The sequence below is a fragment of the Aotus nancymaae genome, unplaced genomic scaffold (genome assembly GCF_030222135.1).
Source record: "Aotus nancymaae isolate 86718 unplaced genomic scaffold, 86718_ANA_hifiasm-v0.15.2.pri h1tg000122l, whole genome shotgun sequence".
NCBI classification, from domain to species: domain Eukaryota; kingdom Metazoa; phylum Chordata; class Mammalia; order Primates; family Aotidae; genus Aotus; species Aotus nancymaae.
Window position 1 is genome coordinate 1,483,670 of NW_026988537.1, and position 17,646 is coordinate 1,501,315.

At 37.9% G+C, this 17,646-nt stretch overlaps 2 protein-coding genes across 13 annotated transcripts in view; one reads left to right on the forward strand and one right to left on the reverse strand.

The window, feature by feature from the left end:
- TMED5 (transmembrane p24 trafficking protein 5) overlaps window positions 1-10,732 on the reverse strand; it is a 34,504-nt gene extending 23,772 nt beyond the window's left edge. The window contains exon 1 of the mRNA XM_012460035.2: window positions 10,250-10,732. Within this exon, the coding sequence (XP_012315458.1) occupies window positions 10,250-10,438 (189 nt within the window). The 5' untranslated portion in view covers window positions 10,439-10,732. The remainder of the gene's footprint in view (window positions 1-10,249) is intronic.
- A 177-nt stretch (window positions 10,733-10,909) lies between these two features.
- The window catches only part of CCDC18 (coiled-coil domain containing 18), a 139,726-nt gene continuing 132,989 nt past the window's right edge, over window positions 10,910-17,646 (forward strand). For 5 of the 12 annotated variants that reach the window (XM_064371151.1, XM_064371148.1, XM_064371150.1 and 2 more), the window contains exons 1-4: window positions 10,924-11,076; window positions 13,754-13,889; window positions 14,381-14,549; window positions 16,820-16,978. In XM_064371151.1, the coding sequence (XP_064227221.1) occupies window positions 13,756-13,889; window positions 14,381-14,549; window positions 16,820-16,978 (462 nt within the window). In that variant the 5' untranslated portion in view covers window positions 10,924-11,076; window positions 13,754-13,755. Of the gene's footprint in view, window positions 11,077-11,105; window positions 11,762-12,108; window positions 12,620-13,753; window positions 13,890-14,380; window positions 14,550-16,819; window positions 16,979-17,646 lie in introns of those variants that run through there. The other 7 variants (XR_010340662.1, XR_010340663.1, XR_010340664.1 and 4 more) reach the window with 4 other exon arrangements.

Below are 17,646 nucleotides of genomic sequence, written 5' to 3' on the forward strand. Positions count from 1 at the left end.
CAGTGAGCCGAGATCGTGCCATTGCACTCCAGCCTGGGCAACAGAGCAAGACTCTGCCTCTCAGAAAAAAAAAAAAAAGAGAGAGAGCCCGATACTATGTCAATGGACAGGAAGACTCAATATTGTTGAGATGCTAATTCTTCCCAACTTGATCTACACACTCAATGCAATGCCAATCAGAGTCCCAGCAAGCTATTTTGTGGGTATCAACAAACTGATTCTAAAGTTTATTTGGAAAGAAAAAGACCCAGAATAGCCAAGACAATACTGAAGAACAAAGTCAAAAGACATACTACCCAACTTCAAGACTTAGTATACAGTTACAGTAATCAAGACAGCATGGTACTGATGAAGGAACTGACAAAAAGATCAACAACAGAATAGAGAGCATAGAAATAAGTGAAAAGGATCAATGGCTGCCAAGAATTCAGTGTTTGGGGTAGCGGGTTTGAGTAGGTGGGGTACAGGGGAGTTTTAGTGCCACGGAACTATTCCGTATGATACTTGATGGTGAATACATAACATTATGCATTTTTCAGAATGCACAGAGCTGCACAATAGAAAGAGTGAACCTTAAAGCAACTATGGACTTATCTTTAGTTAATGTTAACAAAATGGCCTCAGTTTTAAAAAATGTACAATGCTAATATGAGTTGTTAATAACAGAGAAAACTGGGATTGTGGGGGTATATGTGTGCTCAATTATCAATTAGTCTATACATCTAAAGCTCTTCTAAACAAAGTCTATTAATTTTAAAAAACTACAAAAGAAAACCATGAGAAAAGAACAAAACCAGGCAGGCAGAAAAAAGAAACATCTCTATGCGATGTTAATAGAAAATATTTCAGACTTTCTGCAAATGGAAATGGAATAAATTCAACATTAATTATGCAAATCTGGGAAGAAAAAGGGATAAACAGAACTTCTAGTCATTGAAATTATAAACGCAATGAAAGTCAACAGATTAAATTATAATTGAAAAAGATTAATGAACCACAATGAGATATTACTTTACACTTGTTAGAATGTGTTTTGCAAAAAAGATGAAAGATAACAAGTATTGGAAAAGATGTGGAGAAAAGGAATGTAAATTAGTATGTTATTGCCAGACATGGTGAGCATGTGCCAGTAATCCCAGCTACTCGGGAGGCTGAGATGGGAGGATCCTGAGCCCAGGAGTTTGAGACCAGCTGGGCAACATAGCAAGACCTCAAGTCAAAAAAGAAAAAACACATCAGTACATTGTTGGTAGGAATATAAATTAATATAGCTCTATGGAAAAGAATATGGAGGTTCCTCAAAAAAACCCACAAATACAACTATTATATCATCTAGTAATCTCACTTCTGGCATACATCCAAAGGAACTGAAATCAGTATGTAAAAGAGATATCTCCACTCCCATGTTCATTGAAGCATTATTTACAGTAGTCAAGACATAGAAACAACGTGTCTATTAACAAATGAATAAAGAAAATGTGGTATATATACACAAAATGGAATACTGGAAGACATTACACTTAGTTAAATAAGCCAGGCACAGAGAGACAAATACTGCATTATCTCATATGTGGAATCTAATAAAGTTGAATTCCTAGAAGTGGAGAGTAGACTGATGTTTACCAGAAGCTAGGGGTCGGGGGGTTGGGGAGAGAGGGAATAGGAGTTGTTGATCATAGGGTACAAAATTTCAGATAGACAGGAGGAATAGGTTTTGAGGTCTATTGCACAGGAGGGTGACTACAGTCAACAATAATGTATATTTTGAAACAACTGAGGCTAAATTTCAAATATCTCACCATAAAAAATTATAGGCAAGGCAATGTTAATCTTTATATATTGTACATGTATATCAAAACATCATGCTATACCCTATAAATGTATACAATTATAATTTGCCAATCAAAAATAATATTGATAATAAATTTCTTAAAGCTAATGAAGTAGAAGATAGAGCTGAAAAAATTATGATATAGAAGAGTGAGACAAAGAGAAATTATGAGAGATTAAGAAGTGTGAATGATGTACTTAAACTGCTGTGAAAATGCAGAAGCAGGAAGTTAAAAAGCTGCAAGGGAAAATAGAGATCAACTACAACTATCTAATAAACTGACAGGGAGCTTCAACAGCTATAAGCAAAGTCAGAAGATAATAAAATACTAGTTTTGATGCATTTAAGAAAAATAACTGTCAGTGAAGAATTCTTTAAGTAATTCAATTCTTTAAGAAAAGTCAAGAGAGCAGAGCCATGAGAACCAGAGGAAGACAAATTAAGCCTGAAATCTGTCCTATTCAGACTTCCAGTTATATGAACCAATAGACTTCCTTATCATTAAAAACTGATTTGGGTTGTTTAATTACCTGTTGGTGAAAACTTTGTAAGGAGTTTAAGGACCATGACATTTTAATTAAAATAATCATTTATGTTTCACCCCATCAAACCCTATATGTTTTTATGAGTATGGGAAAAGGTATGGAAGAATTCATATCTAGGAGAATGACAGGCACATTCAATAGAGTGATAAAAAGTTGTTTTTTTGTCTTTTTGCTTTTATATCTTTGTACTGTTTGACTTACTCTAAGGAGGTTGTATATTACTTTTACTATTGGAAATAAAAAAATTCACAAAGGAGCTGGGCGCTGTGGTTCACACCTATAATCTCAGCACTTTGGGAGGCCGAGGAGGGCGGATCACGAGGCCAGGAGATCCAGACCATCCTGGTTCACACGGTGAAACCTCATCACTACTAAAAATACAAAAAATTAGCTGGGAGTGGTGACACATGCCTGTAATCCCAGCTACTCGGGAGGCTGAGGCAGGAGAATCGCTTGAACCTGGGAGGTGGAGGTTGCAGTGAGCTGAGACTGCACTATTGCACTCCAGCCTGGGTGAAAGGGTAAGACTCTGTCTCAAAATTGTGAACTCCCATTGACAATTGCTACAAAGAGAATTAAATACCTAGGAATACAACTAACAAGGGATGTGAAGGACCTCTTCAAGGAGAACGACAAACCACTGCTCAAGGAAATAAGAGAGGACACAAACAGATGGAAAAACATTCCATGCTCATGGTTAGGAAGAATCAATAACATGAAAATGGCCATAGTGCCCAAAGTAATCTACAGATTCAATGCTATCCCCATCAAGCTACCATTGACTTTCTTCACAGAACTGGAAAAAACCACCTTAAATTTCATATGGAACCAAAAAAGGGTCAGCATAGCCAAGACAATACTAAGCAAAAAAAAAGCTAGAGGCATCACACTACCTGACTTCAAATTATACTACAAGTCTACAGTGACCAAAACAGCATGGTACTAGCACCAAAACAGATACATAGACCAATGGAACAGAACAGGGGCCTCAGAAATAACGCTGCACATCTACAACCATCTGATCTTTGACAAACCTCACAAAAACAAGCAATAGGGAAAGGATTCCTATTTAATAAATGGTGTTGGGAAAGCCAGGTAGCCATATGCAGAAAGCTGAAACTGGATCCCTTCCTTATACCTTACACAAAAGTTAACTCCAGATGGATTAAACATTTAAATGTAAGACCTAAAACCATAAAAACCCTAGAAAAAAACCTAGGCAATATCATTCAGGACATAGGCATGGGCAAAGACATCATGACTAAAACAACAAAAGCAACGGCAACAAAAGCCAAAATAGACAAATAGGATCTCATTAAACTAAAGAGCTTCCGCACAGCAAAAGAAACTATCATCACAGCGAACAGGCAACCTACAGAACGGGAGAAAATTTTTGCAGTATGCCTATCTGACAAAGGGCTAATGTCCAGATCTACAAAGAACTTAAACAAACTTACAGGAAAAAACAACCCCATCAAAAAGTGAAAGATATGAACAGACACTTCTCAAAAGAAGACATTTATGCAGCCAACAAACATATGAAAAAAAGTTCATCATCACTGGTCATTAGAGAAATGCAAATTAAAACTACATTGAGATACCATCTCACGCCAGTTAGAATGGCGATCATTAAAAAGTCAGGAGACAACGGATGCTGGAGAGGATGTGGAGAAATAGGACTGCTTTTACACTGTTGGTGGGAGTGTACATTAGTTTAACCATTGTGGAAGACAGTGTGGCAATTCTCAAGGATCTAGAACTAGAAATACCATTTGACCCAGCAATCCCATTACTGGGTACATACCCAAAGAATTATAAATCACTCTATTATAAAGACACATCCAGATGTATGTTTATTGCAGCACTGTTCACAATAGCAAAGACTTGGAACCAACCTAAATGCCCATCAATGACAGACTGGATAAAGAAAATGTGGCACATATATACCATGGAATACTATGCAGCCATAAAAGAGGATGAGTTCATGTCCTTTACAGGGACATGGATGAAGTTAGAAACCATCATTCTCAGCAAACTAACGCAAGAACAGAAAAACAAACACCACATGGTCTCACTCATAAGTGGCGGTTGAACAATGGGAACACATAGACACAGAGAGGGAAACATCATACACTGGGGACTGTTGGGGGTCGAGGGCTAGGGGAGGGACAGCATTGGGAGAAATACCTAATGACAGCGTGATGGATGCAGCCAACCTCCATGGCATGTGTATAACTATGTAACAAACCTGCATGTTCTGCACATGTACCCCAGAACTTAAAGTTAAAAAAAAAAGGGGTCTCCAGCAATCCCATTACTGGGTATATACCCAGAGGAATATAAATCATTCTTCCATAAAGACACATGCATATGAATATTCAGTACAGCACTATTCACAATAGCAAAGACATGGAATAGCAAACCTAAATGCCCATCAATGACAGTTTGAATAAATGTGGTACATATACACCACAGAATACTATGTAGCCATGAAAAACAATGAGATCATGTCTTTTGTGGGAACATGGATGGAGCTGGAGGCTATTATCCTTAGCAAACTAATGCAGAAACAGAAAACTAAATACCACATGTTCTCACTTAGAAGTGAGAGATAAATGATAAAAACTTATGAAGTATATAGAAACTGTGGTACAGAGAGACTCAATACCTTGTGCCTCAGCCTCCCAAGTAGCTGGGATTACAAGCGCGCACCACCATGCCCAGCTAATTTTTTGTATCTTTAGTAGAGACAATGTTTCACCATGTTGGCCAGGCTGATGGAGACCCCATATGTTAAAAAAAAAAAAAAAATATATATATATATATATATATATATATATGTATGTATGTATGTATGTATGTATACACACACACATATATAAAACCCAAACATATATTATTAAAATATTAAATATATATTATATATTATCCCCCAAACCCACCATTATGTATATATGTGTGTATATATACTAATATATATAATACTTAAAAGCCATTTATATATATATACACATATATATATGTGTATATATATATATATAAATGGACCTCAAAGGTACATTTCTCTCTTCTTCCTTAGCATCTTGGCACATGTTGTTCTTTTTTACCCATTTTCTTGTTCCACTTACTCTTATTATTCATACACATACACACACACACACACACACACATGGATTTTGAGTATTTTTTATTTATATATACATATATTTATATATAAAATGTATATGAATATTTTATATATTTCTTATGTATGTATAAAATGTGTGTATATAATAGATGTGTGTGTGTGTGTATATATATATATATATATATATATAAAACTAAAAATAAATACTCAAAAGCCATTTTTTTCGAAACATCAATAAAATAGTCCTATCTATTTTATATGTATAATATTAGGGATGTATACCTGCAAATAAAATGGAAATAGGAGACGTTCCAAATGGCATCAGGTACATTATACAAGTAAATTTTAAACATTAGATGAAATGGCCAGTTTGCTAGAAAATATTGAAATTTGGCTCTATATAAAAATGAAAAGGCTAATAAAAATTTTAAAACATTGATATATCTCTGTTCTCCCAAACACCCACCCAGATAGTTTTACAAGTTTGGTAAACATCTAATTCACTCATTCAATAGATACTTTAAAGTGCCTATTATGCCCTTAAAAGGTATTGTTGTTCTAGGGTATATTTTCTGGCTAACATTTTTTGAGTGCTTATTAGATGCTAGATACCATTCCTTTTATATGTATTAGCATATTTATTCTTCATAATATGTGGTGGGGAGCAGGTGATTATTGTTATTTTATAAGTATACAGAACTGTGGTACAGAGATGCTCAATACCTCGTGGCCAAAACGATCTTTTTAAAAACACAGATCAAGTTAACCTGCTTATAACTCTTCAGTGGCTTCTTACTGGTCTCTGCAAAAGACCCATATCCTTAACAAGGACCTAAAAGCCCAGCAAGATCTGGTTGCTATTGCTATTGACTTCTCTAGAATAGACTTGTACCACTTTTCTCTCTCTGTATCCTGTCTTTCAGGACCTCAAAGGTGTCTTCTTCTCTTCTTCCTTAGTATCTTGCCAGGTGTTATTCTTTTTTACCCATTGACTTGTTCCACTCACTCCCTTATGCCTAGTGAAAGCCTGATAATTCTATAGATCTTAACTCTATTTCTGGATGTCTTCCAATTTCCAGATAAAATGAAGTCCTCCTACTGAGCACACTCAGTCTTACGAACTTAACTTCATAGCCCCTACTGGAGTAATACTTTGACATGCATTTGTGTAATAATTTGATTAATGTCTGTCCCCATACTTGATTGTATGAGGGCATGGACTATACATACACACACACACATGCGCGCGCGCGCACACACACACATATATATTTTGAGGCAGGATCACACTCTTGTCACTGAGGCTGGAGTGCAGTGGCTTGATCACAGCTCACCATAGCCTCAACCTCCTGGACTCAAGTGATCCTCCTGCCTCAGCCTCTCAGGTAGCTGGAACCACAGATGTGTGCTACTATGCCTGGCTAACTTTATTTTTAGCAGAGATGGGGTCTTGCTATGTTGCCCTGGCTGGTCAGAAACTCCTGTGCTTGAGTGATCCTCCCACCTTGCTGTGTTGGGATTACGGGCATGAGCCGCTGTACCTAACTGATGTTTTCACTCACCATTGTATCCCTAGCACCTTGGATAGTGCTGACACATATCAAGCGCTCAAGAATGATTTAAATTTCTAAATGGATGATTTATTTTATTCATAAGATACATGAACTGGCACTAAAGTTTTCAAGAACCTAAATCAATATAATGTGGGGCTAGTCAATTATCCAAAAACTATTCTCCTAAAACCTAAAAAGAAATTAGTAAAATTTTCAGTATGTCACAATAACAAAGGACAAAGTCGGATTGTCTGTTCCATAATATTTTAAAAACTAACTTTAAAACAAAAATCAGTAGGACGTAGTTACCAGGAAATTAAACAAGTTAGGAAATGCAAAAATAGAGTGGAAGATGATCTTCACCCTACACATCTCTCCAACACTGTCTAGGATTACAGACATTAAATGACTTTACCTCTTTCCTTAATCAAAACAAATTGTTCAGGGAGAATAATTTAAAGGAATAGTCCCAGCCAGGTGTGGTGGCTCACGCCTATCATCCCAGCACTTCGGGAGGCTGAAGCCGGCAGATCACTTGAGGTCAGGAGTTGGAGACCAGGCTGGCCAACACAAAGAAACGCCATCTCTACTAAAAATACAAAAATTAGCTGGGGGTGGTGGTGCATGCCTGTAATCCCAGTTACTTGAGAGGCTGAGGCAGGAGAATCACTTGAACCCGGGAGATGAAGGTTGCAGTGAGCCACTGCACTTCAGCCTGGGCGACAGAGTAAGACTGTCTCAAAAAAAAAAAAAAAAAAAAAAAAAAGAGAGCCAGGCGCGGTGGCTCACGCCTGTAATCCCAGCACTTTGGGAGGCCAAGGCAGGTGGATCACGAGGTCAAGAGATCGAGACCATCCTGGTCAACATGGTGAAACCCCGTCTCTACTAAAAATACAAAAAATTAGCTGGGCATGGTGGCACGTGCCTGTAATCCCAGCTACTCAGGAGGCTGAGGCAGGAGAATTGCCTGAACCCAGGAGGCGGAGGTTGCAGTGAGCCGAGATTGCGCCATTGCACTCCAGCCTGGGTAACCAGAGTGAAACGCTGTCTCAAAAAAAAAAAAAAAAAAAAAAAAAAAAAAACAGTCACTTTAAGGGTGACTAAAGATGCAATGAATAAAGCTAAACCAAGCCATGTAACTACAGAGGTGTAAATGTAAAACTAACATTCCTTGACTATTTACTGTGTCAGGGATGATCTACGAGCATTTTTAAATAGACCACTTTGCACTGAATATGAGCATTTATTAACTCATGTTTTTTCAAATCAACTCGATGAGGTAGTTACAATTATTATCTCCATCTTACAAGTGAGAAGATCACCCAAGTTTTAAGTGGGCAGAGTCAAGATTTGAATCCAGGCTAAGGTTAAGAGCTGGTGTTCTTAACTATAAGAAGTCAGTAGTTAAAATAGATCCTCCCTAATTGTAGGTAAATACTGAAGATTTTTTAATTAACACAAATGGTTTTCTTATCTAGACCATTTCACTAGCCCTCTGGTTGTTTTCCTTGACTCTAATTTTGCTCTCCTTAAATCCATTTTCCACCCTGCATCCAGTGATCTGGACTTGTACAAAATTAGGGGAAACCTACTCAGCATGGCAAACAGGGCTATGATTCTTGCTTCATGACCCCAGCCTTCTGGCCTCTCTGGTGTCCTTTTCTGCTACTCCCCACCTAGACTTTATATGTCTTAAAGTGTAATAAAACCTCAGTACTTGTAGTGTCCAGTACACACTAACCATTCCCACTTAAAATATGTATTTTACAAACTATGTGTCTTTTTGTTCCCTTTTCTGAAATGCCCCTTGTTCCTTGCATTTTTGTCTCACTTAAGCATCCTTCTGGATTAAATTTTATTTTCTCCAAGAATCTTCTTCTGAAACTCTTAGAAGTTACCGTCCTCTACTGGTACTTAGCCATCCTTTATTGAAATCACCTGTTTATGAGTCAGGTAAAGTTTAAACCCTTATTAAACTCTTTGAAAAGAGGAACTCCTTCTTTCTCTTTTAGTACACTACCCTCTCCGTCTCCCACCCCTCCTGGCACTTGTTAATATTCAGTAAATGTTGAACTTTTGAACTTTACTGGAAATCAAGAAACACTGAGTTTTAGCCTCAGTTTTGCTCACTATGTGATCTTACATATTTTATTCTCTGTGTTTATCTTATGTATCTATATACAATTTAATCCTAAAATTCCATCGGATAAAAATTCCATCAGATAAAAATTCTACAACTTTTTATTTTGCTCTGTATGTGATGGTACCTGGTATTTAAAAAAATTCCCGACATCAACTTAAAAAATTAACATTTGATTATAATTAACTTCTAAAAAACTGAAAGATGAAACACAATAATGCCTTTTTTTTTTTTTTTTCCTGTACTGCTACCTGAAAACATCGAAATTTGCTGTGTGGAACGAACAAGATTTCTTCTAAGAAATTACCCCTCCTAGCATGACTGCATAAAATAAGTTAATTCCCAGAAAGAATATCATGCAGATACTAAAAAGAAAACAATGACACGGGGCAAATGCTTACAATGCTCAATGAAGAGAAAGGTTATAAAGTTTTAATATACGATTTGATCCTTTGAAAATAATGGATAAATAACTTAAACGGAAATATATCACTAAATATAGCAACAGTCTCTTCCAAAAAATTTCAAAATCCGGCTTAGTGATAATTACACGATCATAATTCAAAAACCCTTAACCGAAGCAAAGACAGTGAAGATTTGTAAACGGAACTGTGTGAAAGGGGTGGAGGTGATTCAAACAAGTGTCATCGCCCTGTCCAATGACGAAGGAGAACGTGTATCAGTTCTGCATTGTGAAATTCTCAGTATCGGAGCGTGTAGTGGCTAAGAAAAGCGATGGGCGAATTAGGAAACAAAGAGAAAGGCCACAGACATCACCAGTTCTGGCCTCTTTCCGACCGGAGGAAAGGGGAGAAGGCGGGTAGTCGTCAATTCCAGGTCCCGCCTAAGTTCTGGGTCCCCGGACCCAGCGAGAGCCTCGCCTCGCCTCGCCTCGGCTCGCCTCGCGCGCCTGCGCGGAGCTGGCCGGCTTCCCGGACGGCCCTCGCTTCTTCACCACCCGGGCAGTCCACCAGAAGTTTCTAAAAGGGTGAGAGGCGACAGTGCAGTGCAGCTGGGTTAAAGGAAGGAGGCTGGTTCATCCTCCGCACTTACTTGGTACTCGATCTCCAGCGAGGCCTTCAGGGGCATGGGCTGGTAGAAACACTCCTTCTGGCCGGCGGGAAGGGTAAAGGTGAAGTCGCTGTCGAGGGAAGGTGTGAAGCCGGCCGCCCCAGGCAGCAGCTCCGGAGGCAGAGCGGCCAGAAGGAGCACGGGGAAGGACAGCCAGATCCTGTCGCCCATCCCTGCTGGGGCGATCTCGGGCTCGAAGAGGCGTGGGGTACTGTTGTCTCCGCTCCGCGTTTCCTCTTTGGACTCCTCGTGATTGACAGGGAAACCTGGCGTCTGAAGAAACTCCAGGTGGCGGCGGCTGCGGCGAACACTCCTTCCGAAAGAGAAGCGCAGTCCTCCAAAGGGTAGGGACTTAGGGCGGGGCCGGCAGTCCCGTTCCGCCACCTCCCGAGTCTCTGCTCCCTCTAGCCAGGCGTGAGCGCCACCTTCCTCTCCCCCAACGGCCTCCGGTTCCCATGGCTTCCCCCACACCAATGGGCGTTATGGCAGTAATTGTGGGAAATGTAGTACCGAGCGGGCTCCGCTAGCTGGCTCCGACGCGCTCGCCGACCAAGATTCCCGGCAAGCCCTGCGCCTCCGGCGGCGCCTCTCGCAGTCTGCGCCGGGGCGGGGCAGCGGCCAAGTAGGCGCGTCCCAACGGCTCCCGCGACCGTTCGAACTTCGTGCTGCTGCGGTTCGCTGATTCTCCGAGTAGTGTCTGAGGCTTCCATGCGGAGGGGCGCGGGAGAGGGTCCGAGGCTTCCTAACGCAGACTCGAGTGCGAAGCGCGCTGTCGCCGGGGGGATCTCTCCCCAGCTACGTCTTGGGTGGTGAGCGACTGCCTCTTGGCGGGGGGAAGCCGGCCTACTTGGGGGAGTTTTGTTTCTTTCCCTCTCAGCACCTTGGATGCGCTGGGGCTGGTCCTCGCGCTTGCTGAGCATGCTGCTTTGAACGGTTGTATCTTATTTGATGAAAAATAGGAGGCGCAGTGGCTCACACCTGTTATATCAGCACTTTGGGAGGCCGAGACGGGAAAATTGCTTGAGCCCAGGAGTTCGAGGCCAGCCTGGGCAACGTGGCCAGACTCTTGTCTCTATAAATAAATAAAAAAAAAAAGGAAGATGTCACGTCTGCCCCCTACTCCCCGCCCTCGCTTCTTTCAATCGAATGTAAGATCAGCTGTGTCTCTAGAAATTAAAAAAAAAAAAAAAAGGAAGATGTCATTTCGCCCCCCCCTTCCCCACCCCCGCTTCTTTCAGTCGAATGTGGGATCAGCCGTGTCAAATTAAGCTATCTTGTGACAGGAGACTACCTTATAAAGTTATGACCTCTTTCCAAAATGAGGAATATTTTTCGACTACAGCCCATTGTATCACCTACAAAGGGTATAAAATATAAAAGAACCCTTGTTCTTCGTTTGATGGATATGCATGTGCAAACCTACAAGCACATTGTTAATTAGGACCGAAAGATGATGTTGTCAGGGTCTGTGAGTAGGATGATGTGCTTCTCTAGGTATGCACAGTCAGTGAAGATAGCCTTTTTTGGGTAACTACTGTAAACTGAAGTGAAGGGCAATCATTTGACAGTAAATGACTCACTAGGAAAATGAAAACATTTTAGTATCCAATGTATTCATTGCTACTGCAGAAAAGTTAGGGAGTTACTTCTTTTCTTTTCTTTTTTTTTTTGGAGATGGAGTCGCTCTGACACCAGGCTGGAGTGCAGTGGCGCAATCTCGGCTCGCTGCAGCCTCCGCCTTCCAGTTCAAGTGATTCTTCCGCCTCAGTCTCCCAAGTAGCTGGGATTACAAGCGCGCCCCACCACGCCCGACTAATTTTTGCATTTTTTTTTTTTTTTTTTTTTTTTTTGGTAGAGATGGGGTTTCACCATGTTAGTCAGGATGGTCTTTAACTCCTGACCTCGTGATCCACCCACCTTGGACTCCCAAAGTGCAGGGATTATAGGTGTGAACCACCGCGCCTGACTTGAGAGTTATTTCTTGCATGAAAATACGCAGATGTTGAACTAAAACCTGATTTAAGATGAAATATACAGGGCCAGGCGTGGTGGCGGGCCCCCGTAATCCCAGCTGCTAGCGAGGCTGAGGCAGAGAATTGCTTGAACCCGGGAGGCAGAGGTTGCAGTGAGCCGAGACACACCACCGCACTCCAGCCTAGGCGACAGAGCAAGACTCCAGCTCAAAAAAAAAAAAAAAAGGCAGGATGCAGACCTGATTTGTTGACTTGTCTGAGACTGTCTTCTCACTTAAGCAGAAGCAAATTTGTGGAAACAAAATAAGAAAGAGGACGAGTTTGTCTATTGAGATGACATAGTATTTCATTTAATTTCTTGCCACTTTATTCCCGTAAGGTAAGAGTTTGCTTTTTAATCTTCCTCCCTACCTCTTAGAATTTTTGAGTGGGGAATAAATGTAGCATACTATTCTAACTGGATGAGGGAAGGAAGGACAGTTTACTATTCATTAATTCAGTTAATATACTGAGCTTCTCTAAGTACAGTATTTAGAAGTATACAGAAGTCCTGAACGTAACGCACGTGACTCCTAACGTTTTGGAATTTGGGATGGGATGTGAATTATAAGAAGGGCAATGAAAGAGATGCTACAATGAAAAAGGTTAATGGGATCTCAAAGAGGAATGTAATTTTAAGATTGCTCATAAAGCTCTACAGGAGTAGTGGCGATTATAAAGCTTTAGTTTTTTATTGTATTATAGTATTGTGATGATTTATTATGATTTTTTATATGCAAAGAAATTTAGTAGTCTCACAATCCTAGAGATACTCATCCACTGAAGAAACAAAAGCTTTACTTCATTTATTTCTCTGAGTTGACCTGGCAATGTAATTTTGATCTCTGTGGTTGTGACTTGTAAATGTGTGTTTTTTAAATTTTATAACTATGGGGCATAGGAGGAGGAGATAACTTTTATCTGGTAATAAATTCCCTTCTAAGAAAATATGAATGACTGTAATGATACCATTTTATCAGATGTCCAGTGCTTGTAACCTGATTATGAAAGTTCAAACACCTCATATTGAAATTGATATGTAATAAGTAATAAAGCTACAATGCAACAAAATTAAATGGTCTTTGCATCCTAATGACTTGGATTCGAATCTTGGTTTCACCATTTACAGTTTGTGTGACTTTGTCTGATTCTTAGTTTCTTTAATATGGAATAAAAATACTTAAACAATTGTTAGGAAGATCAGGTATGCTTAGAAAAGGGGAACTGTAATAACTAGACCCTGGCGAAAATGAAAAATTCATTCATTGAAATTGTACTGAACTTTCCTTTGTAGCTTTGCACTATAGATAAATTCATTATTATTGCTTTTTTGTTTTGTTTTTAACCGCCATGAAAGATTTGACAACATTTGAAATAGAAAACTAATGAGTTAAATTCTATTCGTGTGAGTATTTTGACTGAAACTACAGAATCTTTCATGCAAAGTACCAAAAAATTCATTTCTTTTTTTAAGAAATGGAATCTAGTTCATCAGACTACTATAATAAAGACAGTGAAGAAGAAAGTTTGCTTGCAAATGTTGCTTCCTTAAGACATGAACTGAAGATAACAGAATGGAGTTTGAAGAGTTTAGGGGAAGAGTTATCCAGGTAGGTAGGTAAAATCAGATACAGAATTCAGTGTGCCTTAAATATATAAATATAAAATGTGTGGGTTTCATTATTATATATATTTCTAATGTGCCTCTGGAATAAGAAATAATTTTCTTGTACTTTTTAATACAACTTTCAGTTTAGGGAAAAATAGGAATATTAGAGAAGCGTTTACATATTAAAAACACTTTCAGTGTATTAGAACTCAGTATAAAATATATATTTTGGGCTTTATTAATTTTTTATTATTATGACTGTTTTTTGAATCCTAAGTAATCTTAGCATAGAGGCTCTAGAAATATATAGATTGCTAGTTTAAAAGTAATTATGATATATTTAAAATTTAGTGGAAACATTGCCTTACGTTCATAACTGTGAACTACTTAGCAGCATTTCAGGTTTTCTTTCTATTTTCTTATTTAATGTATAGCAATTTATAGTGAATGAACTACCCAAGAACTGAAATATGTTTTTTCTTTTTTCTCTAGTGTTAGTCCAAGTGAAAATTCCGATTGTGCTCCTAATCCCTCAAGGTCTGAAAAGCTCATTTTGGATGTTCAGCATAGCCACCCTGGACTTTTGAATTATTCACTTTATGAAAACGTTTGTAAAATATCTGGTAGCAGCACTGATTTTCAAAAAAAGCCAAGAGATAAGGTTATTGTTTTTAGACCTATCTAGTTCAAAGTAGTTTTGGTTTTAGGCCTGTCTACTTAAAATATTTTTCTTTAAGTTTTTTTTCAAATACCTTATTCATGGTTCGATAATTCTTAGTGTATTACTCTACTTTTAAACTTACTACCTTTTTGCAGTTAAATGTCTTCTTTTCTCAAGTAAATTATAATCCTCTTGATTTTAACACTACATCTTGTACATAATAGGTAATCAATTGTTTATTAAGTAGTTAAGGTATACCCACCATTTAGCTTGGATCAAGTACTATGGATAGCATGGCAGTATTCTCCCTTCATTATCTTTATATTTTGTCAATGATGTTAGAGATCTTTGCTTGGTCTGGAACTCTCTCCTTTTTTCTTATTCTATCATATGTTTATCTGTCTGCATTTATCCCTCTTCCTCACTCAACCCTTTTATCGCCTTTTGCACTCTTCCTATTCTTTATTCCCCTACTCCCTACATGTATATACACAGATATGGTTGCACATACATGGCATAATCTGTTTGGATACATATTTGCTCTTTCCACTTCAGAAAGCCAACCATTAAGCGCTTTCCTTTTTGTAAGGAAGCTGCTTAATTAAGCTGTCTGAACCTACATTTTAGGAAACAAATTCAAATTCCATGTTTACATAGTCTGTAATTCTAAGAAATTTGATCTCTGTCCTCATTCAAATTGCTGATCGTTCTTATTGTATATGTGCCTCAATTGGGAAAACAATAATGGTAATGCTGTCAAAGACAAAAGGCTAATCTAGTGTGTAAAGAGCTCCTAGAAACTGAGAACAAAAAGATCAGTAACCTAATGGGCAAAAGACATGAATGGAAAAGAAAATAAAAATGATATCCAAACTAATGAAAAGGTGTCCAGTCTCACTCATAATAAGATAAATTCAAAATGAAACTATACCTAAGTACCAGTTCTTACCTGTCAAATTATTAAACATACAGGTGTTTGATACGTTATTTTATTAGTGATACTGGGTAGGCGTACATTGCCTAGTGGGAAGGCACAGTGCTATAACCCCAATGGAGATACATTTGGCAGTATTTATCAAAATTACAAATACATTTACCTTGACTTGAAACTCCCATTTCTGGAAAAAGATACTATAGATACACCTGCAGGATACAAAATTAGGCATTGTTTATCATATCAAAAGATTAGAAATAGCTCAGGTATCCAGTAATAGGAGGTTAATTGAATAAACTAGTGGTTTATTCATGCAATAAAAACTATGCAGTTGAGGGGAAAAAAAGGAGTTTCTCAATGTATTGATTATTGAGAGATTGCTATTATATATTCAAATAAAAAAACACAAGGTACAGAACGTTGTATCTAATGTGATGGGAAGAGACTTCTGTGTATACTTTATATAGTGTTGAATTTCAAATTGCATAAATAAATGACTCAAAGTTAATTAAAAGAAACATTTTGAAAATCACAATCTTCATGAAAATTAAATTTATTGTAAAATGTGTATGAAAAGAATATAATAAAAATATGTGCCGGGCACGGTGGCTCACACCTGTAATCCCAGCACTTTGGGAGGCCAAGGTAGGCGGATTACCCTGCCTGAGGTTGGGAGTTTGAGACCAGCCTGACCAACATGGAGAAACCCCATCTCTACTAAAAAATACAAAATTAGCCAGACATGGTGGCACATGTCTGTAATCCCAGCTACTTGTGAGGCTGAGGCAGGAGAATCACTTGAACCTGGGATGCAGAGGTTGCGGTGAGCTGAGATGGTGCCATTGCACTCCAGCCTGGGCAACAAGAGTGAAACTCTGTCTCCAAAAAATTAAAATAAAAAAAAAGTATACAGATAAAATATTTTACCTATTATCCATTTTATTGTTGGTGGACATTTGGGTTCTTCCCATTTATTATCTCTTATGGACAGTGTAGCTATGAATATTTTTGTATCTTCAGGTGTAAAAGTATAAAAGTTTATTAGGTTTATATCTAGGGATGATATTATTGGTTCTTAGCATATTCAACTTTGCTGGATAATACCAGCCAGTTTCTTAAAGTGTACCACTGTTTTCCACGTTATACTTGTATATACTTCCACCAGCAGTGGAGGAGTGCTGATTGTCCCACATATCCCTGTCAATACTAAGTATTTTAACTCATTTTCTGAGGTGTTTAATCATTTTATTAATAATTGCTTATAATTTTCCATTAGTTACATGTAACCCTTAATTGAAATAATTGAACATGTATTTGTTCTTTTTCATGTTTTCAGATGTCTTCATCTTCCAGCCCTGTTGATCAGGAGATTAAAAGCCTTCGAGAGAAATTAAATAAACTTAGGCAACGGAATGCTTGTTTGGTCACACAGAACCATTCCTTAATGACTAAAATGGAATCTATCCACTTTGAATTAACACAGTCAAGAGCAAAAGTATGTATCTTGAAATGATTAGTTTACCAACAGAAAATAGTTGTTATTTTAAGATTTATAATTGGAAAAATATTCCTTGTATTGCCATATTGCCTTAATGTGTTATGTGAAGTAATTTTTATTATGATACTATATTATCAACATGTTATAAAATCGATTTTGTATTGAATTATATCCAAAAATGATTGAAGGGTACTTTACAGTTTTTGCATTTAGATAAGTCAGTTTCTTAAGGTGTTAAGATTACCAATTTGTGTGGTTTTAACTTTTATAATCAAAGGAAGTATAACTTATTTATCTTTCCTTTTAAAATAACACATTGTCATTGTTGGGAACTTTAAAAGTAGAAAAAAGAGGAGGAAAGATCACCCAGAGTTTCTGCCATCTAGAAACCACTTTACTGATTTAATACATAGTTGAATCCAGACTATTTTAACTAGTTTTGGTTTTTTCTGTTTTTTGCTTCATATATTGTCTATGCATTTTCTGATGCATTTACATAGCTTTTCTATTGATCATTTTTTTATGGTAGCATTATATTTCATGTGATTATACCATAACTTAGTTAATAATTCCCATATTTCAGTGGTTTCCTATTTTTCTAGTAAATGATTGGTGTTACACAAAAAATTAGAAGAAACCAAAATGTACAACAGTGGAAACATGGT